Raw genomic sequence first — 26,458 nt, 5'->3', positions numbered from 1 at the left:
TTGCTGTGCTATATTGCCTGCATTGAGCAAGTTGTGTGTAAGTGTTGTAATGGCCCATTCACACAACACTCACAGCAACAATTCCTATGAGTGTAAGAATCCGTTCCACCATTTTGTCCCATACTAAGCTGAAATTTCTAAAGGTAGTGGTGTTGTTTTTCATATTGTTGTCTGTATTTCCAATGCAAGGATTTTCTGGTATTAAACTGGATCCACTTGGTAGCCCATAGAATAGAGGTAAATACAACTCCAAATCAGTGCAAAGTGATTCTGAATAAACATCTTATTCTTGTTTTGAAATATATTTTCCTTATGGGATAGATATGTTCCCATATCTTAGGCCAGCTTTGTTTTGATTTGTTTATAGAATAAACATACTGTCATCATTACTGGCATCCTTTTAGTAAATTAGTCTATATGTGTCCTATATTAACATGATCATGTCTTTAGATTAATATTTTAATCCTAAATGTAACTACCTTTGATTAAAATGATGGAGTTAATGTTGGAAAATATTTTGCTTATATTCACCATTTTATTCATGCAGTTTCTGCATGTGTGTCATGGTAAAATCTGCAGCCTTAACGACACACTACATAACTTTCCAACCTTAAAATGTTGCGTTGTGGACTTGTTAGATGGCACAGTGGCACCTATAATGTGCATTTCTTGCGCTGTCAATGACCAAATTCAAAAAGCATTCGACACAAATGTTACTGTTGGGGGTAACGTGCTACAAATGAACACAATCAGGCTGATCGATCAGCTGTTGTGTGAAATCATGCTGCCATCAGAGATGTGAAAAGGCTGCTGGTGTATAAGATGCTATTTTATAACAAGTATAACTTCATTTTGCATGGTGTTGTTATGTGTTGACATCTTTTACTTTTTTACACTATTTTTTATAAGTTCAAACCTAGCGCTGAGCCGGAAGTTAGATCTGAGGGCGATGTGGTTCCTCCAGGATAGCATTAGTAGAACTAATTTACATGAGAACACATTATTGATGAGGTATTGATGAGCCGCAGGGGACTTTAGCCTTATGAAACTTTTAGCTCAGAGTTCTACTCACCAGCGACCCTGACTCAGACTAAGCAGTTAAGAAAATGAACGTTTGGATGGGAGGAGTTATAGTCACGTGTATCCTCACAGCATGACCTCCTCATAGCTTCCTTTATCGTCATTTTTGTGGATTTTACAGCGAGGTGTATTTTTATGCATCATGCATCTAGTGTATGTACTGTGTATGTACATGGTAAATTAAGAAACGGTAAAGTAAAGTAATAAGTAGTGATGTTACTTTTCAAATGTAGTAACTAGTAAATTAATTTTATTACAGTTCACAGAAGGAGTTACTAATTACTTATTTTGAGTAATGATCACAACACTGACTTTTTTCTTCCAGGAATTTCATCATCTAAGTCTGCCCCCCCCTTTGACCCCCCCAAAAGTTTTATCAAAACATGTGTCTGGATCTGGAATAGTGTGCTATGACATCTACTGTATGAAAGTTTTTACAGTGTTTACATAAGACTTAACATCAGACAAAGTGCTGCAGTCCCAGCTTTTTTTAAACATGTTGTGAGCTTTGAATTAAAAATGAGTGAGTATTTGCATGAAAAACAATGAGGTTTATCAGCTTGAACATTAAATATAATGTCTTCGTAGTGTCCAAAGTGACTAAAGCAGGCAACCAAACTGACAACAGTCGTGGGAAAGCGAGTAGATTTTCTCACAAACAGAAAGCAACTGTCATGTTCGGCAACTTTAGAAAACGATTCTGAATACTTGCTAAATTAACACATTGTTTAAAAAATGTTTAAGATTTTGTATTTCAATACATGAATAAACTCTACATTTTTTGTTGTAGTATTATGTAATATTCAGTACTTTTATTCTAATTTTTTAAATAGCCTGACTTGTTTTTTAAATATGCTTTTGTAGAAACCTGATTTGATTCCATGAATTATTGGCCTATTTGGCAACTGTTTTGTGCAGTTTAACAGAAATGTAATGATTGGTGCTAAGGCTGAAGACAAACGCATGTAATACCACAAACAAATTTTTTTTTGTAACATTTAATTTACACTAACTAATTAAATAATTACTAGAGCTTCCTTTTCCAGTATCACTGTGTTTGTGCCTTTTATTTGATTTAGTCATGAACTAAATCCATTTAAAAAAAATAAATGTGTTGTTTTGTTTTGTTTAGTTTTTTTAAATATTGATATACAATTAAAATGAATTAGATTTTTTCTTTATTATTGTCTCAGTTCCACCTTTAGTTTATAGCCATTCATGAGAAGAAGGCATTTGTCATCTCTGAGGGTCCCATTATTACTGATGTAACACAGTTACTGTGTCCAAAGGAAAGCAAAGTGATTCTGCAGGCCTGCTGCTTAGTATGTCCAGCCTGTAGTAGCTCCTCCTCTCATTACCTTTTTCAGCCAGAGGCGCAGCTTCAGGACTGATGTCACAAGATGGCAGATTGCAAAAATACTAGCAAATGCTAACAAGCAGCATTAAAAACAAAAAACATAAAAGTCTTTCACTGCAAGGGCCAGAAAAATTAAAAGATCTCTTGTAAGTTTTTCTGATTAAAATATGGTTATTAATAAATTGATAACTTGCACTGGATGGTTGATATTCCAAGCACAGGACTGTTACTTGTTGCAAAATAATAAACAGGAATGATCGAGGCTAAACTTCTTGAAGCAAAAAAATGAATATGCACAAAACAAAAAGACGAACATGGACACTGTTAACGTAACGTCTTTTTTTCAACACTTTCTCCCTCCTCTTCTTCTGCTTTCCTCTTCATTTATCACGATGTGTCATTATACCTGTTGAATAACGGTTCATACTATAGGTATAAACTATAATATATTATATAAATTATAGTTTTAAATTATTATTATAGTTATAGTTATAGTTATAGTAATAGTTACAGGTGATCTCTATACTGGCAGGAGCAGGTGAATGCTGGGAAAAGTAGTATGGTCTGGTGGTCAATAGGCCAGTGGGGCTGAGCAAATCAGAGAAGGAGGGGCAGACATGACAGTACAACTGCTTAACAACCAAATAAACTTTTTTCTGTGTCAAGTGAAACAAATCATTGTTATTTTAAACATGCTGTTTGTTTGTTTTTGTTTTTATTTAGTCCGAGAAATTCTCTGGAATGACATGCTGCCCACCCATCATTGAATTCTGTTCTTTATCGTACAGTAAATTGGTGTTTGTGATATTGCTTTGAAGGCAACTTGGCTTTCATCAGTGACACCACTGAACAGAAAGGATCTTACTTACCTGTAAGACATAAAAGACGTTGGACAAAAAAAAGAGACATCTGGGGACAACAAAGTTTGACCTGCCATCTCAACGCGTCAGAGATTTACCAAAGCAGTTTATCTCTGGCTGTTCATCAGTATGGAGGTCCACCCTGAAAGCTTAAAGTTGAAACTTTAATGTCTTCAGTGTTTTCTTCAGTCATCTTACACAGTTCACACTATAGTGATTTCTTTCCAGTTCTTCTTTTCCTCTAAAAACATTTATCCTTTGTCCAAGCAGGGCCGTAGATAGCATAACAGGAACGTCTGAAACACTGTGAGCTGTGTGTGTACATGATATATGTGGTTGTAATAGTTAATTGAAATTGTCTGCCAGGACGCTGTCTGACACCAGGTTGAGCCGTGATGCCAAGGGACCAGCACCATGCTGACAGACGTCACCATGAGGATAGCAGCAGCTAGATTACCTAACCAAACACAGCTTTGCTCTCACAGCTTCAGATGTCTAAGACTCTGTCAGGCTCCAAACGATGCAGTCTGATGATTTAGATTGTGCCTATATCAGTGTCTTGATAGTTTGAAACATACATATATATCAGTAAGCATTAGATATGTTATCCTGAGTCACAAATAAACAGACAAAACACAACTGGTTTACTGGGCAGGGCTGGGGAACCCTGGTCCTCCAGGTTTCCCATGCATCCCTGGTCCAGCACACCTGAGTCATATCAAATGGATCCAACAGCTTATCAAGATCTGCAGAGCGATTCTTTCATATGAATCAGGTGTGTTGGAACAGGGAGACATCAAAAATGAAGGTCAAGGTTCCTGACCCCTGGTTCAGGGTGTTAGTGTAGATTTGTGTATGCATGTGTGTGTGTGTGTGTGTGTTTAAGGGAGTGAGGAACTAGACCCACGGAACAATCAAGGAGCCGACCACAATACTTTTAACGGAAATAATAGCTTTTGGTTTATAAAATGAGTTTTATTTCATGGTTAATTTTATCCACTGAGCATGTTGCCTCACAGCAAGAAGGCTGCTGGTTTGATCCTCAGCTGGGGGGTAGGCTCAAATGGTGCCCTTTTTGTGCAGAGTTTGCATGTCCTCCCTGTGTATGCATGGGTTCTCTCCGGGTACTCCGGGTTATACTCCAGCTTCTTCCCACCATCCAAAGACATGCATGTTAGGTTAACTGGTTACTCTAAATTGTCCCTAGGAGTGAGTGTGAGTGTAAATGGTTGTTTGTCTCTTTGTGTTAACCCTGCAATGAACTGGTGACCTGTCTCACCCAAAGACTGCTGAGATAAACTCCAGCTTCCCCGCAAACCTTAATCGGACTAAGCAGTTCGGATAATGAATGAATGAATCACTTTTTCTGCAGGTTCTGGTGTGAATCTGTGGGACTTTTTTCTCCAATGACTTATGTTGAGGCCCAGTTGAATATCTGCAATTTTAAAACAAGAGCCAAATGCTACTCTATGGTCCTGTTGCAAAGTAGAAGAAAGGACTGACTTTAAAATATCCCAACTACTGTTTACAGACAAAGTAATACAATACTTTTGACTTTGGATTTTCCAATTTTCCGCTCACATTTAGTTGATTGTTCCTGGTGTACTTCAGCTATACTATTTGTTTACTTGTGTGTGTGAGTGGATGTGTGTCTGTGAATGCGTGCACACATTACTCCATTCTCCAGTGCTGAGAAGTGCATTCCTGGGTGGCAGATCAGCTTCTTGCAGCTGCTTATCTGGGCCAGGTGGGGCACAGCTGATACCTGCCTGAACTACGCAGAGCAGCTAACCTGGAAATTGATGTTTCACATCAGTGACCACCTCTCTCTACTCCGTTTCAGGGAAGCCTTGGGAATGAGAAGGAGAAGGCATTTGTGTGTAGGTGTGATTTGTGTGTGTGTTTGCCTGTATCTGCTTTTTTCTGGTACTTTTTGCTCCTTACAAGGTGGACAAGCATATGCCGGTCTCTGTCATTCCTCAAGTGCAATGCATACCAGAAAGTGTTTTTCTCAGTTACACAGAGATGATAGATCAGAACTTTAAAACACTATTTGTATCCACAAAATTCTTTTGATTTCTGGTCATGGACAGATTAATGAACAGACACATTGGGTCTGGGTTGGGGTCCTAAGTTTATAATGTAATAGCTGTCCCTGGAAGAGACAGACAACCAAAGTGCAATGCAGAAGTGACATAAATGGAGTAAAGTTACTTTGAAAAGACATATGAACCCAAATCATGGCGCAAAATCAACTCAGTCACAGAAAGGCTCAATAAAGACCAAATTACCAAAATGTCAGACTCAGCTAATGAAATGTAAAGGAGCATAAAAAGACAGTTAACACAAAATGATCAAGAATAGATTCAGATTGACAATAAGAAATATGAACCTATAAAAAATAAAATCAACAGACACTAAACAGTAATAATTAGAGAAAACATTATGGATCAAAATGACTAATGTGTAGATCACATATTCACGGATGATATGAGCAAAACAGAATAAAAACAACCATCAAAGCATGTACAAAAAGTAAATTGAGATTTTATATATATATATATATATGTATTATATTTTTCCATTTTGATAAATTTACTTTTTGTACATGCTTTGATGGTTGTTTCTATTCTGTTTTGCTCATATCATCCGTGAATATGTGATCTACACATTAGTCACGGATGTGTAGATCAAAATGACTACACATTAGTCATTTTGATCCATAATTTTTTCCCTAATAATATATATATATATATATATATATATATATATATATATATATATATATATATATATATATATATATATATATATATATTAATGATCTCAAAGTGACACAAAACATCATCATCTACATGATAAACAGAGATTATAACATCTTATTTTGTCTCTATGGTTTTGTTTTGTGGTTAGGTGTCCATGATGGGACAAGTGGAGGGTATTGTACATATATGTGGTCAGGGTCTGCTTTAAATATGTCTTCTTCACTTTGTTTACTAGAGATTTCCGTAAGGGTAAAGGTGTAGTTCACGGTCAGGGAGTGTTTGGGCTCAACTCATTCCTGTAACAAGGCTGTGTGTCTGAATGAACACAATCTGATCAGTTCCACAACAGCAAACTTGCTAAACCCTTTGACATGCAGGATCAGCTCATATTAGATGGCTGCAGTGTACGATCGGTGTCGATTGTTGAAGGCTGGTGTGCATGAAGAAAGGTTATCTCGTCCTTGTCTTGAGCGCTGACATTTGTTCTCATAAAGGCCAGTGTGCTGGTGCCAGATAGGATTAATTGACAAGTGGGGTGCCTGCACTCTGTCCCTCATTTACAGGCCCATTTCTGGCTCAGGGCCATTTTCTTTGTTTATTGGTGCCTCTGTGATTGTTTGTTTTATTCATTGTTATTCTGGTCTTGTTGTGTTGCAATTTTCTTAAAAGGGATGCAACCGTAGCCTTTTTTTCATGCATTATTATACCATGTTAGTTTCGTAGTAGCACTTAATGTCTACTAATATGTAAGCGTGCCTCAAAATGCATGTCAGCTGTAGGTTAAATTAAAGGGAAAGTGAGGAACTGTGTGGGCTGGTGTTGTTTGTACAATCCAGAGTGCGATTTCACACACTTGTCGAATGATGAGCTGGGCACACAGGAGCATAATGGAGCTCCTCGCTCTTATCTCCCAACCAAGAAGGAGTCTGACATTTAAAACTGTCTCATTAAAAGTGTGGATCATTTTTTAAAGCCATACAGCAAACTGGTGTCCCCACCTCTATCCTTTTTCAAAATCTTTTTCTTCCAGTCCCAGTTTGAAACAGCGTCGAGCTTCTCTGCAGAAACTTCTCAGACCCTGTCAAGATGTCTATGCACTGTTTCAGATTCAACCTAAATTAGATTCAGTTCATTCCCTCTACTTATAACACAATAATCCCCTCTATATTCATATTAGAAAAACTGTTCTATTAGTTCCCACAAAAGCTGGATTTATACTCATGTGGTGTCTGTGTTAGGTCGGTTTCACCATCACCACCGTATGCTCTGCGTAGGTCTGTGGAAGTCTGACATGCACCTTTGCCAGACCCGGCGTGCAGCCCTGTTTGCAGTGTGGTTGCACAGAAGTACTTCCTTGTGATTGGTCGGTTCTTGTGGTTACGTGTTTTCAGATTTCTGCAGCTTCTCTCTAAATTTTTGTTGTAAACATGAAAAAGAGAATGCAACCAAATGCAACTGTAACCAAACATTCCAGTGCAAGAGCACATTTCACCGACGTTAGCTGCTCTGGCCTTACCGTATGCAGACACAGCACAGTTTTAAGTCCAGCTTGAGCTTAGTCTCATTCTACTTTCATCAGTAGTCATTGTTTTCTTTCCACACCTTCACCGGAGTCTATCAGTGTCCATAATTCATTTGGTATGATTTAGCAGAGAAAAGCATCTATTAAGGCGAGGAAAGCAATCAGAGAACTTTACCTCATTTATTATAATGAATTTCATCATACATGGTTATGGCAACTTCATTTGGTAGGGATGTTTTATTCAACAGGAAGTGAGTTGAGCTAGAGGAAAAGATAAATGCAGAAAGAACAAATCTGAGCAAAGGTTATCAGGTGGGAGGGAAAGTTTACTTTTTAGCTAAGTAAAACAGGGATTATGAATGTGTCACAGTGAGTGGAGGTGTGGACCCAAATGCAGGACAGTGAGGCAGTATGCAGAACCAAGACGTTTCTTTAAACCAAAAACTAGACACGCTAACCCGAGAAGCAAACACAATGAACTGGCAACTAGAACTGAAACCAGGCGCTATAAATACAGACAGACACAGAACAAGACACAAGTTGAATGACTTAACTGAGTCCAGGTGAATCTAATGAACGGGAAAGCAAAACAGAAAACAGGACCCAAGGGAACCAAACAAGGAAAACTACAAAATAAAACAGGAAACCATAACTTAGAAAAAACTTGAAACATCATATCATGACAGCATGTGTCGGGGGGTGATTTTTTTTGTATATAGCTATCAAATCTGAGAGCAATTTTGCTCATAGAAACTGTGCCAATTATACACTACCTGTCAAAAGTTTGGACACACTTTCCCATGTACCTGGCCATTCGTCCTCTTTTAACTGTTATAGGGGCTAATAGGGCACTGGAGAGGGTGGTTGTGGTTGGGTGTAAGGGGACTGTGGATGTGTGTGTGTGTGTGTGTGTGTGTGTGTGTGTGTGTGTGTGTGTCTGTCTGTCTGTCTGTCTGTCTGTCTGTCTGTCTGTGTGTGTGTGTGTGTGTGTGTGTGTGTGTGTGTGTGTGTGTGTGTGTGTGTGTGTGTGTTGTATCTATTTGAGGTAAATTGTTTTATTATGTGAAGCACTTTGTATTGAATTTTTTAAGCATGAAAAGAGCTATAGAAATAAAGTTTGATTTGATTTGATTTGATTTGATTAAATCCAATGGGTCAGTGTGGCCAAAATTTTAACTGGTTGTGTATAACACATTTTTAAAAAGATGTGCAAACAATCTCTGCACATAATTGCTCAGATAGCAGTTGTCACAAGGAAACATCTAAACAAAGCAAGGAGATGCATAGAACATAATTTTAACCTTTTGTGAATATTTTTGGAATGAACAAGGAAACAAACAATAAAACATATTGCATATCCAGCATTGGCATTTTGGAGCTATTAGAGGAACAAATGATAGATTTGGAGAGGAGTCTTCCTACCTGCAAATGACAGATTTGCATGTCACAGCTGGGATCCTCCAATCCAGTTTTTCAGATGTACTGTCCAAACCCTAAATGCCATTTAGTGCTGGATTGTCAAAGTTTTTCAGTTTTATTCAGTTTCACAGTCGGCAGTCATTTACTAAGGTGAAACAAGTTTATTTTCTTTCACTAGCTGGATTTCTTAGAGTAATAGAAGCAAATATTTGCGCCCATATACAAAATATCTCAGTTCAATGCATGATTTTTTTTTTTTTTTTTGAAAAACAGTCAGTCTTCTGTTCCCCAAGTTGCGAGCTGACAAGCATTTAGAGGGCTGGCTTAGTAAATATAAACTTGGTCTATATTAGAAATAGTAAACTGTCATATTCATGTTTTCTTTCTTTTTTAAGGTGAGAGTACATACACCTTACGCCCCCACATGTTGACATGGTGACAACCATGAAACACACAATAGCCTAATTTTATTAGGGAGTTTCAAACACATTTACACCCACTGCCCATTTACAGTCACTCTTAGTAAATTACCCACAAACCGTGGTTCAGCCCAGACTGAAGAAGACAACAAAAAAGAAGTTGAGTGTGAACAAAATGTGAAAATCTTGAAAAAGCTCTGAGAACTTTAAGTCCACACTCTGTTAAATGTGTGAAATACTTGTATGCTCATTCAAAATAGTCCCATATGGTTTGGGTTAGACTGCAGCAAGCCGTTTAAAAGAAACATTTTTCATTAAAGAAAGAGAGAGAATGTTAGAGGATGACAAGCAGGTGAGTACAAAACTGATCAGCCAGAGCTGCTTTCTGAAGTATTTATGCTGCCCTTTAACTTTTTGTTCAGATTGACCAAAGAGGTCAATTGCCAATTTGCCTGTCCCGATGTCTTTGCCAGGAAACAATATTAATTTAGCCCAATTAGGACCTGAAGCTAATGAGCACTGGGATAAATGAGTTAATTTATAATCCATAAAACAAGTGTGGCATGTTACGCATAAAAATACAGAAAGGAAACAATGATGGCGACAACAGGAAATTAGGTTCAGGCTAGCAGGATGTTAGGATACATTTTGGAAAATCTATACACACACGCCACCAGTGATCACAGTCACCCCACTTCTGTCTCATACACTAGCAGACAAAACATACTAAAGTAATCAGTTCTGGCATGTCTGCATTGCAGCCTGAGCTGGTCAGGGTTAGCACATTTTAAGCTTTTCTATTTCCTTTCTCATATCGGTCTCCTTTACTTCAGTGTCTCCTTGTCTCTTTTCTCTCATGCAGTCACCTTTCTGAGGGCAGTGAGAGATAAGATAGCAAATGGAAAGAGGGAGAAAAGACAGAGGATGAAGAAATTAAAAGAAAGTAGGTGAAAAGAAGATAGGAAAGGGCACAGGGATTATAGAAGGAAAAGAGAAGGAGAGAAAAATAGATGGAGTGAAACAGGCAGGATAAAGGAAAGGGGAGCTGTCAGAAAATGAAGATGTGAAAGCGGAGTTGATGCACATGGAGGGATAGAAATAGATTCCTAGCGGAGGGAGACGTGAGGTTTAGAGGGGCGTCATAGCAGATGGACATAAGTGAGTGAGGAGGAGAGATAAGGAAGATGGAGATGCACAAGTATCTCTGCCCATATAAAGTCCAGCTGGCATTGGTCAGCTACACTGAGCTGAGATGGACCTGACCACGCAGGATCGGACATGTTAGTGCGGTGTCTGGAGCACCATGTCATTTTACAACTGTTACACCATATGGACTGGTGAGTAGCAGCGAAACAAAACTTTAAAAGTTCCCAATTAAAAATGAAAGGGTAAACAGGATCCACTTCCACTTGCCATATGTTGGACAATTACAATTGAATATGTGTCTTCTGACGCAAAAATCTGGAAAGTCACTTGCTTCTTTGACATTGAGATTGTGCTGTGACGTGAAGAAGACACTTTCATTATTCTGTGACTGATTATCTTCCTTCATTTACTATCCTAACCGTTCGGTCCGATGAAGTGTCGCGGGGCAGCTGGAGCCTGTCGCAGCAGTGTTTTGGGCGAAACGCGGGGTATACTCTGGACAGCTCGCCAGTCCACCGCAGGACTGATCATCTTTTATCTGTCAAATGTGAGCTTTTACGCATGCATACTGATTTCGAGAACATAACTTGAGACATTAGCGACAATATCAGTGTGGAATCTGCCCCCACGCTGTATCTTCCTGGTCCTCAGATACTGACATTTAGGAGAACCCTTCACTCTATGTAGAGGACACACACTTGTAGCTTTTCCCCCTTTTACTTTTTTCAGACTTGTTTTCCTTTTGTTAATGGGAAACTGAAAATATTATAATCTACCTTAACAAATGTATAATATTAAAGCTTAGCTTTAAACATGATAAACATTGTTGCTTAGAAAGCTTATGCAATTAGGCATCTTAAGTTGGGACTCCTCTATGGTTATAAATCAGTTTATGCCAGTATGGTATGATCAAAGTAAACCTTAAGTTGTGACCCTGAAAATATTACACAGAATACAGTTTTTTCACAGCTATATTTCCTTTGTTATATACAGCTGTAGCTAGCAATATAAATTGTGACTCCTTTGTTTTTTTTTTTGGTTTTTTTTTTTTTGTGAAGACTTTAGTTCTGCACCTATTGAATTTCAAGACATCAAATCAAAAACAGAGCTATGTTATCCACACCACTGCTCCTTATCCAAATAATCAATATGTCCATAACGAGAAATGCAGATCTACTGATATATTTAAAGTGACCATAGCTATGGATTTAAATAAAGTTGGCACAAAAAGTAGGGGGCTATTTTTTGGTTATGTATTCTCTCCATTAATAATACAAGCTGGTGTCGCTTCATAGACTGCTAGAAAGGCTGATTAGTCACCACTACAACAAGGTATAACTTGTAAGAATTGTGCTTTTGTGGTGTGAAAAACACAGATAAATACATGGCTAGGAACCACCAACATTTGGCAAAATCACCTAAAATATTCATTTGTTGGCATACAGACTTGTTGTAATTAGGTTGGTAGATTTTAAAATTGCACTCTCACAGTTTTTAGGAAAAAAAAAACACATATAGGCTGTTTTTGCAATGGATTTATTTTCTACTGTTGGATCTCAGTTATGTGGAGGATCCATATGCAGACACAAAAGCTTGGCACCCCTCCTCGTGCTGGTCAAAAGCAAGGTCACATGGCAATGTGGGATCATCAACCGTTTATGAAGCTCAACCAGTGTGGTCTTGTTAGTCACTTATGCAAACAGAGCACACAAGTTGATCTCACAGTTGTTGATTTGGGTTGAGGTCTGGACTCACAAGAGGCCATTTCTTCTCCTCCACTCCCAAATTCTTGCAGTCCTCTCTGATGATCCTGGTTGTGTGGGGAGAGCGTTGTCTTCCAGAATCACAGTCCCATATGTCTGTCTATCAGCTATGTCCTTATCATTTAACTGCTAGTGACACACGTCTGGCAGCACATGAACCTTAAAACAAGAGGGAACACAGAATGGAGAATATTGCAGTGGATTTTAGCACATTTCTTTGTGGCACTTTCCACATGTTTAGCTGTTGCTCATTCCCCAGAGGCTTTTGTATCTAGTAAAGGTAACTAATCAGGCTTTGCAGTTGTTTATAATACAGCACCAGTTGATATTATTATGGAAAAGAAATTATCAACCCAACATAAAAGTCCCATCTTTAACTGCATCTTTAACTGCCAAGTTTTACAGATTTTTCCAGTTCTGTCTGTTTACTGGTTCCCTCATCAAAAACAGACATGGCACTGCTGCTCGTTTCTTCTTTTTTTTTCTTTATTTAGACAGGACAAAGCAAGTTAATTAGCATTTTTTAAATATTAATGTTAACACACTAGATTATGGCCCAAGGCTAATTTCTATCTTTTGCCCCAAAAGATGTTAAAGGCGACACAAAATCTTACAATAGTAAAAATATTAGGAACAACAATAAATAAGTAGCAATACAAAATTAAATATATTATTGCTTTAAATGTCCAATTGTATTAGAACAAAGACCCTTACACACCCCAGATATGTCTCAGACAGCTTAAATTCTGAATACACACATATGCATCTCATCATACCCACACACCTTCATTTATACACAAAAATACCTTTACAATCATAAACAACCTCAGCATATCAGTGAAAAATAAAACACAACCTTTATAATTCAATTAAAACAGTCACTTACAATTTAGTCAAGAGTGCAGTGTATGTATGCAAACAGACATGTAAACATGTCCCACATGTAACAAGATACAGAAGGATTCCCAGGTAGAGCTTTAGTTGATGAAAGCGATGCTTTCTCTGAGGTAATGCTCAACTGACTTTGTGTAGCTGTGGGCCAACTTGAAGTCGCCAAAGCCTCATTCTTGACCTCGGCTCCTGCCATTCCACAACATTTCCATTCACATCCCCAGGGTTGACAGAAACAACATCAGCCCTATAATTCAGTAACACAGGGGCCAAATGATAAACATGTAAACGGGAGAGAAAAGGGAAAAGGTCAAGATGGAGAGGCTTTTGTTTTAATGTGAATGTGGTTATGTGTGTGCAGCTTCTCAGTGAAGGTGGCATGTTCCATTACCCGGCTGTGATTTAGCTCACTCACAGGTAATAGTCAGCCCTGGTGAGGTCAGCAGAGGGCCAGTGTGGGAGAGTGGGAGTGGAGGAAGAGAAGAGAGAGGCAAATGGCAGAATAAGAAATAGATTAAAAACTGAAGTGAGCAGCAAAGCTGGATGAATGAAGCAAGACGTGAAGACAGAAAGAAGGAGAAAGAATTAGGCAGGTGTCACAAAGTGCCATGCTTGATGGACGTGTTGGCAGTAGTGTGGTTTGGTGTGGATTTGTGCGTTTGGGACAACCATTGACTTTTGTGACAATGACAGGCCGGACTGGCTCAGATGTCACTCCAGAAGCCTCAGCAGCACACAGCCACCTGTCCACTCCAATCAGCGCCGCCCATGTCCGTCTGTCTGGCCTCCACAAGCAGGACGAAGCGTGACGAAAGGATGACAAAAGCGAAAGAGAGTTTGGAAACAGCAAGACTGTGATGGGAAGGAACAGAATATCGCGAAGCACAAAGCTTTCCTGTGTGATCGGAGGCTGAAAGAAGCTGTGTGTGAATTTGCAGTGACAGGTCTGCCTCTCCTCAACAACGCGGGGGATGACTGTCCACTAATGTCCTTCACTGTACTCTGACTTTTGCTATGTGATTTGTTAGTCACAGCCTTGTCGCTCAGTGTTTTCATCATTGCACCACCTGGGTGTATTAGAAAGCCAATCCTGGGCCATATATTCAATCATGTGCCTCATACCCATCAGCTCATTTTGGACTGTGCTGAATTGCTCTTGTCATCGTCAAGGCAATGAATGATTCATGTCTGAGCAGTGGTAAACTTCAAACAGGACTTGCTAAAGTTCTTAATTGTCTTACTTTATGCTGGCTGTTTTTGTTGCTTTCTTTGAAAAACTTATTTCAGGTGTCCATGGTGTCGATCCTGAGGATATAAATCATTCTACAACCGCTTAGAAAATTCTAGGAGGCTTTGTGTGAACTTAGATTAACAAAACATTACACACCGTAGGATTTTAGCACAGCAGAGACTTTTATTTGCAACATGAGCTTCTAACATTTAGGGATTTTGTGGCTTATTTTAGGTTTTAAGCCTAGTTTTCTTTAAAGACAACCACACGCTTAATGTGTTGTAGCTCACTGTATGGTTTTATTACACTAACCACAGTTAGTCCATTAACTCCCACCGTAAAGGGTGTGCTTAACTGGTGAAAGAGTGTCTCACTCAAACAACAGGTTACTGTATTGCTCATATTTATTAAGATACGTGCAACACACAGGCTAGTTACACTAGCATCTCCACACGTAACCGTGCCGTTGCCAGGTAAACAACTGGGAAAACAAAGATAAACAAAACATAACATTAATATCACGTACATGTAAGTGACAATATACAATGTGTGTACATTCTTGTGAAATAAACACCTTTTGATGCATTTCCACTCACCAGATCAGCTTCACCAGTAAACTACAGTAACTGTGTTAAAAGGGGATCCGGTTCATATGAACACAGGGGGACAGACGTCACGCCCTAGTTTTACACAAATAAAGCCGCCACATATACAACATGGAGAAAATTATATAATAACCCAAATAAATATAGAGTGATGGCTGGCTGGTTGTGAAAAAGAACACATACACAATTACCCCAACATGTCTACAAAAGGTTTACTCCACACACTCACATTGAGATTCTCAGTAGTATTAAGGGTCTAATGTGTAACATGTACACATTCTGTTGGTAGAAATCTAATATAAATGTGTATAACATGTTTTCGTTAGTGTCCAGTCATGTGAAAGCATGAAGCCAGTTTGTTTTCATTACCTTCAAGCTAACAGTTTATGTACCAAGAAGTGTCAGCCTCCTTGCCTCTTGCCATTTTGCACCACCATGTCAGTACATGCCACCATAAATGTGTGTTTATGCATCCTCCAAGCTATGTATCAACGCTTGCCTGAATATATCAGCAGTTTTCATCTTAGATGAGTATATCATGGTTCTGAGTACGTACAGTCTGGTAAGTTAAAAGCTGTGTAAATTTTAAGCGTGTGGTTTAGGCGGTGTGTATTTCTCCCTGGAATGGCTAAAGGAAAGGCAGAGGTTGTTCTCCTCCCATCCGTGACAGATTTAGTCATAAATCTGCTGGATTAATACACACTCTCCCAAGGACTCTCATGGTGTGTGTTGTTGAAACACAGGAGTCATTTAAAGCCAGACCGCTGGTACCATTTGTCTTCAGCTCTCATCCCCATCACAGTTATTGATGTCACAAACACGAGTGCAGACATACACACTTACATGCACGTGTGTGCAAGCACAGAAAAACATCGAAAGTAGAAAAAATTAGTGAAAAATAAAAGGGTTAATAAACAGAAAGCATGTAAAGTTACTATATGAAATTATAAATATCTTTCTTCTTAGATATACGCTTCATCTAACTTTATTTTTATTTTATACCAACTAAATAACAAGCAAATGGAGTTAATCTACAACACATGCATCATTTTACTCATACACTCTTAAAAAGGAACATAAAAACTTGCAGAGATATTCAGTAAATCTTGCTATCTGTTTGGCTCTTCCTCTCTTTTTTCCGTCTTTATTCTTAACTTTATTATTCTCTATGGCTGTCCTTACCCTACAGGAATATAAACAATCAGCATGCAGCCTCTCTTCAGCCATAAAATATGTCCTGTAAATGCATACATCTTTCTTTGTATGGAAATAGAGGTTCAAACTCTGCGTCTGGCCGCCGGACCATTATCATTCCAGATAGATAGATTCAACTTAGTTTATTTCCACATCTAACTGGCTCCCCAGAAGCAACCTGAATCTGAAGCCATTAACAGAACTCACAGCACCATGGGCAGAGAAAGCGCCAATGAGTAGATTTCAATACATTTCCATCTTATTTCCAAAGAAATAGAAGAAAGATTAATTTACTGTGTTTGACTGGTGGGGAGGAAGTAAGTTAATACATACATCCCTGAGGAGCTTCTTAAAAGGATGGGCCTGAAACAATTACTTAAATTCCCTGATGAAATCTGACTCACAAATTACTCTCAAAGTGCTTTATGAGTCAGATCGACTGAAAGAGCCGAGGTCAAACACTGGTATGACTGGAGAGGATTTCGGCTCAGAAGTGATTTTTGTTTGATCAGCTTCAATGTAAAGCTTATAATTTTACTCTGCAGTCATGAACAGCTGAGCGATTTTCTTACCGACCTTAGATGTCAAAGTCGAAGTTGTATGTATTCATTCTGTAATTTTCTGTATCCAGTCATAGGGTTGTTAGGCTGCTGAAGCTTATCAACAGAAGGGGTACATCCCTCCTCTTGCCCAGTGACAGCTCGGCCAATTAAAGGGTGCACATGCACGTTTTTACTCATTTCTGAGGTGAGGTTATAATCATGTGCTAACCTAACATAAGTCTTCAAAAAATGGGAGAAAATCTAAGTACATTCAAAGTACAACATGAAGAGAACATGCTAACTTAACCAAACTTGTCCCCACTGGGTACATTTCCATTAAACAACAGCAGAGACAGAAAGGATCAGAAGTAAAGCCACAAAGCTGTAAGATACAATAAAACAAAACAAAATGATACAAACATATCTAAGAAGTGAATTATAAAAATGAAAAAATGTATCATGTTTGTTTTGTCTACTGGGACCAGTGCTGGTAATACAGTCTAACTGCTGAAAGAATGAAGGACCTATGATTTGTTGTTGCTGAAGGAGCTCTACAGTTTTGTCACAGTGTTCTGGAAGAGATGGGAGCTCATGCACCATCCTCCTTTCTTCCACCACCTTCACTGGGTCTAAATGGCATTCCAGCACAGAGCTGGACTTCTTCAGTTTTTTCAGGTTCTTCCTTTCCTCTGTAGATATGTTACTACTCCATCAACAACTACATAAAAAAGTTCTGATGCCACGACAATAACAAAGAATTTTTCAGGAGTGCCCCCTCATCTCCAAAAGACCTCAGTCTTACCTGCAGGTGCAGGGTTAAACTTAGGTTTAATAAAATCTCATCATCTACACGTGTCCGTTCCCTGAATGTTCACTGGTGTTTAGCGGGTTTGGTCCTCCTGCAGAAATCCACCAGTTCTTCATTTCAGTGTTGATCTGAAAGTGGTCCTACAGTACAGCTGTGACAATATGCTTTTGTCCCGATTCGATTCGATTCCAATATTTTGGGCGCTGATTTGCTTTAAATCGCGATTTTCATGATTCCTCAATATTTCTGATTTTTTATCTTAAAAACAAAAAAATGTACAAAACTTTTTTTGCGAGTCGTTTTTCTTTATTTTAATTAGGAAAAAAACAACACAGTAGCCAGACCATCATTCTCTTGCTATAATGTCCAAGAAGACAAGTAAAAAGATCAATGAAAAAAAAAAAAAAAATGCCAAAAAACTTTTATGATGGATTATTTTTATTTATTTGAAAAAAAAAAAATAAATTTTTTTTAAATTGTGAAGCAAAAAATCCCGATATTCAATTTTTTTATTCGATTATCCCACCCCAATCCTACAGGTACTGCTATATGAAATCCTGCATGAGTTCTGTAATTTCCATTATCCCCATTTGTGATAAGGCCAATAATAGCACAGTCATCTGAGAATTTCACTTCCTACACGTTTACCATGTAGAAAGGAAGGAGGAATGGGGCCAGTACTATTCCCTGTGGGCCCCCTGTACAGCAGATCACTTTGTCCAGTACACATTCACAACTGTGACTTTTCTTGTGGTGAGGCCACAGTGTGTATCCCCACATCACTGCAGCTGTAAGTTAAATGCAGTGCTTGTCTTTGAGCTGTTACAGCTACAATTTACAAACTGCTTTAATCCAGTTTCTCATTTAAATAACACTGAAGTGTGATTCCTTCACATTTCTGCTTCCCTCTTTCTTTTTTAATTTGCAGATCTTTCACATCCGTGTTTCAGATCACGTGAAAACACTCAAAAGAACACACAATAATCTGACCTCTTTTATTTCAATAGCAGTTGCTGTCACCCACACTACCAGTCAAAAGTTTGGACATTTTGACTGGAATTAATGGGAAAGTGTGTCCAAACTTTTGATTGGCAGTGCAGAAGGACTTGGTTATTTGTTATCCCTCATAAACTGTCTACCTGCTATCCCACGTCTGACGTATGTACTGCAGAAGAGTAAACCCTGTAGTATAGAGTCACCTGAACCTTATAACACTGTAGTTTATAATCCCAACTCATCTGTGTAACAAATTATAAGACTTTCCGTAAGAGCTACTCCACAAAGAGTGCAAAGTTTATTTCTTCTTTACATCTGTGAAGTGACAAATGCTCTATTTCAAAGTAAAAAATACAAAGTACCCAGTTAGCTCAAGCAGTAAGTTTGCCTGAGATGATGTGTGCCTGTGTGAAATTTTGATGGGAATGATTGATGTGAGGCGTCATGGCTCCATCTTGGCTTTGTTGATGTGTTTGAAGGCTCTCTTTGTCAGCAGATAGACAGTGCAGTAACATGAGTGGCACCACACTGACTCATCAGCCTACTGATTGCATGACTTCAGCCCCAAGTCTCACTGGCCTTGCCCAAGACGATCCATCAAGTATTTATACAGAGCAGGTAAAGATCAAGATTCTCTCCATGCTGTCCACCACGGTCAGTCAGACTGAGCATTGATCTGAGGTGGCTTCATCTTCTCTTTTGTTTGCCCCTGCTGTGGTAGACAGCTGAACAGTGCCCATATACCCTTTAAGCCCTTTGTGTGCTATAAAATTCAAAGCTATAATTCACAGCATGCCTGAAATTGCAGAGCTGACAGTGCCTGTCCCAGTGAATCAGAAGTCAGATGAACGAGAGGTCTAGAGATGTCACCAACATAATAAACAGGGCTTTGGCCTACAGCCTCTTTTCTTTGAGAATCCTGAGGCCCAGGCAGGACTGAGGTTAGTCCCCATCTAAGGCGTGCAACACCTATTGATCCAGCATGGATTGATGTCCTCTAGTGGCTGATTTAGCTCCTGCCACTACCCAGTTTGCCTCTCCCAAAAGGTTGGGCTGAGTAAAACATTCAGCAGCACCTGAATGCTGCTGTGTACAAGTTATCAAGTGTTCTTATATATATATATATATATATATATATATATATATATATATATATATATATATATATATATATATATATATATATGTATCTGTGTGTGTGTGTGTGTGTGTGTGTGTCTGTGTATGTATGTATGTATGTATGTATGTATGTATTTATATAACATCATGTTTTTTACTGTTGACACAACAAAGCAACAGTTTGTTACATATTTTAGTAAAACTTGGAGCTTCTTTTTCCAGATAAAGGGTCATTCTGCTTTCTAATTATGCCCATTCTTCTTTGAGGTTCAGGCATTCTCTGCTCTCTGACCTCAGTTGTTTAAATTTTAATTACTCTCAATATTTTATCGAGGTTTCCTCTGAAGTTTCTTCAAAGTGAAGTCATTGTGATAAAAACACGCTTTCAGTGTTTTTACTTATACAATTTCTGTCATGAAGCTGCTTGAATGAATCAGTTGGGAAACTGGCTCAATCATCCTTTCAAATATATCCAAGATCTCTAGATGATTTACTCCAGTTTAAGTAGTTTTAAATTGTTTGAGGTCTGCAGATAAAATGAACCCAGAGGAGAACACACAGACATAGCTCAAGATATAGCAGGGAAGTGTAAACATGCTTTGGTTCCCTGCAGTTACTTGCTCAACAATGGTTCATAATGTTTGTTCTGGTTTTACTTAAGTACTTCCAATTAATAGACTCACTAGATAGTAGGAGAGAGTAAGTTGAAGAAGAAAGATGATTCCTCCAGCCCATTGCTCTTGCCACAAGCAGTGTTGCAGAGTTGAGGGGAAAGGGCGGGGTAACATTAATGTGCACTGTATCATTCATAACAGCAATACTGGCACCACTTGCTACTAAATACCACCATTTGTCATTGGAAAGGGCTTGGTGCCACAGTGCTACAGATAAGCATTAGAAGGATATGTGCTATGTATATACATATCCAAACAGGCATACACATACTTAGTATGTCTTTGCGGAATATTGGTTATAAACAAAAACCTTGGCTCTCATTACTTTGTGTCGTTGTCTTTACTTAAATCCTCTTTTCATCATCATACCTGCCATGGAGGCTACCCATTCAAGCCAATGCCAAATGAGTTCACACAGTGTCGATGGAGCATTTCAAGAGAAGCATATCTTTAGCTCTGAAGTCATAGTTGAGGCTTTGGACACAGTTTTACATCAAACCACAGCTAAGGTTGACATATGTTGCAATTGTTGTGACAGAAATGTGCTACACAGGAGGTTCATACAGGGATTTGACTTCTCTGCACCTTTGTTTTCATGGAATTTCCAAATTCCCTTTTCCACTTCTTCAACAATATACGGACCAACATAACACTATGGTTATATTTAAAGGCATTCAAAACTTCCATTTTCTGCAGATGCTTGTGGAAGAAGTTCTGCAAGTTGGTTCTTCCTCCTTGAATGTGTTGACATGTGTTTGAGCATTAAAGCAGTACTACACAATTTTCTGACCTTAAAATTCAACGTTTATTATGCCGCACTGACTTCCATTATGCTCTTTTTTGTAACCGTCATCGCTCTCTCAAGCCTTTGAAACTACACCTCATAACTTTATTTTCCAGTCTGGGACATTGAGTGACAGATGAACTTTGCTTTACATCCATGCCAAATGCCAGCAACTAAATATGGAGGACATTATTTTTTATGCACACCATCCTTGACCCACCAAAGAAGATATTATCAGAGGAAGTGAGGAAAAAAAAGACAGGAAGTGATAGAGCAGAGGGATAAGACATAAGTCAATATCAGACTGGCTTCTACTCGTTGGAGAGAGCTCAGGACAGAAACATGATGGATGCTGATTTAGGCTTTGTTGGAGGAGCCAAAGTATGAAAATCTGCCAAAGTTCAGAAGTGGCATTTTAAGTGTTCTGGAAAGAAAGATTGCGATTCAAGTAACAAAAGTCAGTGTCATCAAATTTATTTATTCTGCTGCTGATATCTTTAATTTAATGCATCTATTTGTCTGTGTCAGTGTCTGCAGCTTTCGGAAAGGCTAAAATAATTGATGAAGTTAATTGACTTAAATTAAGTTAGTCTGAAATGAGGCTGAGAAAATTAAGAGGAAGTTTAACCGCACAGTGACTGTGAAAAACTATGTTTTTACCAGCTTGTGCAGCACGCAAGTCTCTGCTTAACATATTGTAATAAAGTGGTCATAGTTTCTCTTTTTCCTTCAGAGTAGGAATTATCCTTCCACTCAGCTCTGCCTCTTATGCATGAGTCTTCATAGTCTCAAATGATAATTTGTTATCATTCAGTCAAGAGCATGTCTGCCCACATGAAGCAGATAGTTCCTTCACAGTCGAGAGAGTCAAAACATGGGGGAAAAAACTGTTATTATTGATGACTTTGAGGTAAAATGCTTAATTTGCACCGTCTTCAACCAAATTATAACTCATATTGGAAGCTGCTGAATTTGCATAAATCTCATTAGACCGCAATGAGAGGGGTTCATAAATCGTTATATTAATTAGTCATTTTTGCCACCCTTTCATAGGAAAATGGAGTGTATTAATAAAACGAGAGGGATGTGTGATTGTGAAGCCTAATTGGTTGCTGTGTTAAGAGGTCTGGTGCACAAGTGACAGACATGATTAAGTTTGGCTTTTCTTCTTTTGTCTGAGTAAGTACCTGCCTGGAGAAATGTGGCAGGAGTGTGTTTGCCTATATATGAGAACATATACATAGGTCGTGATCAGTTTATTTACTGTTTATCAGTTTATTTACTTTGAGTTTGATAATCTTTTATTTAAAGGGGTGCTATTATGGTATTTTGAGTTTTCTGAGCTTTCTACAGTGTTACAGTGTTGAATCCTCATCAGACACGTAAACGGCACTGTTTTTTATCACCGAAACTCATGTTTGAGTTTGAGTTCCAGCACTCTCTCTGTTCGGTTTCTATGGCGACGAAAAACGCGTCGTTTTAGAGAGGTTTTTCTACTTGTAAATCCTTGTGACGTCGCAGGGGATAAGGTTCGGTGATTGGTTACCTTCTACTGGTTAACAAGGGCATGTACAAATACATCAGGGGGGTGGAAAACGTTGGATAAAGTTATTTCCAACGATGGCTGGTGAGTTTACCAAAGAGAGACATCCTGCTGCATTCGTTGCTGTGGGTTGCTGTTTTCCACTTTGTTTTCAGGGTCTGATTCAGGTTCCAACATGCAGGGCTGTATGCTGTGTTGACATTGTATTTTGTTTTTTTCATTGAGTTCATATTAGCCTAATCCTTCTGTTTATGAGATGTTACAATGACGGCGAAAGCAGGTGCGGTGCGCGCTCCTGATGTAGTGCAGTGGCGGGAGGCGGGGCTTAATGTGGAAGAGTCTCAATCCACTCGTTTTGCCCACAGGCTGATCTGACAGCCTACGGAGAGGGTCGGTCTGAAGTAAATAAAGCAATTTGTGACAATAACTAGATCAATCCCAGCCCTTCTGGTCTCAGAAATAAAAATAAATTAGCCTGAAATGCACATAATAGTTCCACTTTAAACACATATCTGCGTATATTTGCACTTTGGACTATTCTAGGAAAGCTTTATGGTGAGAACTAATGGAACTAAGTTGAAGAAAACGTTAAAGATATTAATATTGAGACATAGGATATCAGTTACATGCAAATTATTTCCAACATTTTGCACTCATCTCTTCAAAATAACAGTTCAACATGTTTTTTTAGCAGTAAATTAAATGTTAAGTGTACTGTAGTATAAAGCAGGATTGTTTGTAACAGAACGGTTACAGACTTTTCACAACGGAAACAAACTAACCTAAGTGACAAAATGTTTGGCAGCATTACTTGTAAATCTGTTTAAAATAGAGGATTACTGCCTTTAAAAAGTATCGAGTTACATTACTATTTCACTAGCTGGAAGTATGTTTCTCATAAGACTGTCAAATATATGTTAACAAATATAAGAATTACTTTCTTTTTTTTTTTTTCTTTTTTTTTTTTTTGGAATCTTTAGTTATGATGTTAGAAAACATGTTATGAATACACAGGTTCCAGCTAAATGCATGGCCTAGTCTGTGGTCCATAATCAGACATTTTAATTGCTAAGAACAGACATGACAGGTGCAATTTTCTCTTTAAAGTGCTGATGTTCCAGTCAAAGGCAAATGAAGCATGTGTGGGAATTTCTGCACAAAGCCAAACAAGCCATAAACACGTTGTTACAGATCATACAGAAAGATGACAGCTCTACAGATTTTTAAAAATAAAAAATAATAACAAACATTCATTTAGTTTGGAGCTTCAGCTTAGTAGCACAATTGAAAACAAGATGTTGTTTGAGGCTGTGGCTCTGGCATCATCACTATAAGGCTGTGTTTACCATGTAGGTGTTGGATTTCATCAGACTGGAAGCACAACTCTTTATTGACACTTTCGCCGTGATGTAGTTCTTTGTCCTTTTCACCGAGAGATTTAAAATAATGCAATATTTCGAAAATGTAATGCTTTCTCACCTGGTGAATGAGGTGCACATGAACACCTCATTCTGTATGGATGTGTGTGTGCACATGTGTATGAATTTCTTCTGTTAATTACAACAGTTTTTTAGCATATTTATATCCATTTCAGTCCGTTATGCGCCAAGTCTACTTTGAAAACATTACTGTTTCCTGATCAAGTAGTTTGACTCTGGTCAGGAATGGGATTTACTGGCTCACAGTTCTCAGAGTTCACTTCTGTGACCATCCTAACCACAGTCTTCCTGGGACATCTCTCCAGCATAGTGCATTAGCCAGCTTAATGGCACACAACGTCTGGATTTGATCGTCCAGCTTGTCGGAGCTGATATGTGATTAATGAAACCCGTGAACCACTGCACCACCAATTAAAAATCCCCTAGCCCTGCACATTTCACTGCAGTGTGGTGTTCTCATGCAACATTTTGCACCCTGAGAGTGTTGCACAGTCTTCTCGTGCAGTAAATTGTTGTTGTGAGGATTGTCATTTTCAGTGATGTCTACATTTATCATGTTTGTGCATGTTTGCCTTCGGGTCATCTTCCGCACTTCTGCATATGGAGGAGCTGAACACTGGTGGCTCACTAAGAAAATAACACTTTTTTGAAAAGAACAAATGCAGTATTGTGTTTGAAGACTTTTTAGTTGGTAATGTAAAGATTAAAACTCTGACTTGACGTGTAACCCTGTGAGACCTCAGACCTTTGACTCTTTCTGGCAGGTTCATCTGTAGCCCAGCTGAAGGCGACTGATCCTGAGGGGGAGCCCCTCATGTACGGGGTTTCAGGCGAAGAGGGCATGAGGTATTTTTCTGTGAACAGGGAAACCGGTGTGGTCTGGCTTCGACAGCAGCTTGATCGTGAGGTAAAAAAAACATCACACACACTGCACACTCACTCACACATTACCTCCTACAAAAAAAACAGAACATGTAGGGCAGTTTTTTTTTTATTTTTTATTTTTTTAAGAAAAATAGAAGATGGAGTGTAAATTCAAAATGATGAAAGACCAGTCAGAAGTACGGTATTATCCTACGAAAGAAGCACAGAACGCGCTTTGAGTTTGGGTGGCGTTTCTATGTCCTCCTGTCCCTCTGCTTTTTCTGCATTGTTCCTGTGAATCACATCTCCATGAAAAGTTGATGATGTGTGTCTCTGACTTCAAACAGGCAAAGTCCGAGATGCAGGTTGAGTTCTACGTGAGTGACATTCAAGAGGTAAGAGACAGATTTGCACTGTGATCATAGTCATGACACATCCCTACACATGCTGACTTCATGGAGGCAGTATGACCACATGTCACATTTAGAAACCTGCCTCTTCTTCAGTCTGTCGCTGTTGTTCTCACTCAGATTTCTCATTCATATGACATCTGTATCACTCAGTTTAGTTTAGCTTCAAAAACAATTTTCAGTGAATTTAGCGTACCTGTTTTTTTTTTGTTTTTTTTTTTTGCCTATTTTTGGCTTTGGTTTAAAAGAAATGCGTAGTGTTTTCATAGAGTGTAGCTCTGTAAAAGATGTGACTTGTAAACTGTTTTACAAAGGTGTTTCCTCCCTCAGGTGGTTAAAGACACAGTAAACATCCAGATTGGAGATGTGAATGATAACGCACCAAACTTCCACGGGCAGCCCTACACTGTTTTCATACCTGAGGTAAGAATTATATGTTTTAACTCACTGCATCTAAACACAAACCAGAGCATTTCATTTATTTTTATGAAACTAGTTTGACTTTTTTTTAAAGAAAATTATAATATCATTTAATGTTTTATCAACAAAACAATAATTCCACAAAGATTTGTGACTGTCCAGTGAATATTTTTGCCTTTAATCTAAACTGTTTAGGGCAACTATGCTTTACATTTTCAGAAATTATAATAAAATAATATATTATGCTTTGTTCAAAATATCATAACTACATATTGGCTGCATCAAATTTACTGTGGCCATCAACTCCTCAGAGGGCGTTTTAGCTCTACTGGACATGGCTGTATTGTGATCTGCTCATGTTTTAAAAAGCAGTCTTCTAGTTCGTGAGTCTGCATAGCTTCCTATAAAGTTGGTCTCTGCAGTGGCCACCTCAGTCTGTTTTCCTCACAGTTTCTCTTGCTGCTGTGTCTTCTCTCTGCCTGCTCTACCTCTCTCCTCGGTTCTCTCTTCTTTCTTTCTTCTGTCTCCTCCATTCTTTTCCCCTCATCTAATCCTTGATATGAAGTAATTGCCAGAATGGAGTGGAGGACTTCAAACAGGGACTTGA

The 26,458-nt window shown here is 38.5% G+C and overlaps 1 protein-coding gene across 1 annotated transcript in view; it reads left to right on the top strand.

Moving 5' to 3' along the window:
- cdh23 (cadherin-related 23) overlaps positions 1 to 26,458 on the top strand; it is a gene marked incomplete at both ends in the record, with an annotated part of 158,298 nt that overhangs the window by 9,594 nt on the left and 122,246 nt on the right. The window contains 3 exons of the mRNA XM_079249389.1: positions 24,922 to 25,064; positions 25,369 to 25,416; positions 25,762 to 25,854. Of these exons, the coding sequence (XP_079105515.1) occupies positions 24,922 to 25,064; positions 25,369 to 25,416; positions 25,762 to 25,854 (284 nt within the window). The remainder of the gene's footprint in view (positions 1 to 24,921; positions 25,065 to 25,368; positions 25,417 to 25,761; positions 25,855 to 26,458) is intronic.

The sequence above is a fragment of the Telmatherina bonti genome (genome assembly GCF_933228915.1).
Source record: "Telmatherina bonti genome assembly, chromosome: 11".
In the NCBI taxonomy this organism is placed as follows: domain Eukaryota; kingdom Metazoa; phylum Chordata; class Actinopteri; order Atheriniformes; family Telmatherinidae; genus Telmatherina; species Telmatherina bonti.
The sequence above is the reverse complement of the archived record's forward strand: the minus strand, read 5'-3'. Positions and strand labels throughout refer to the sequence as shown.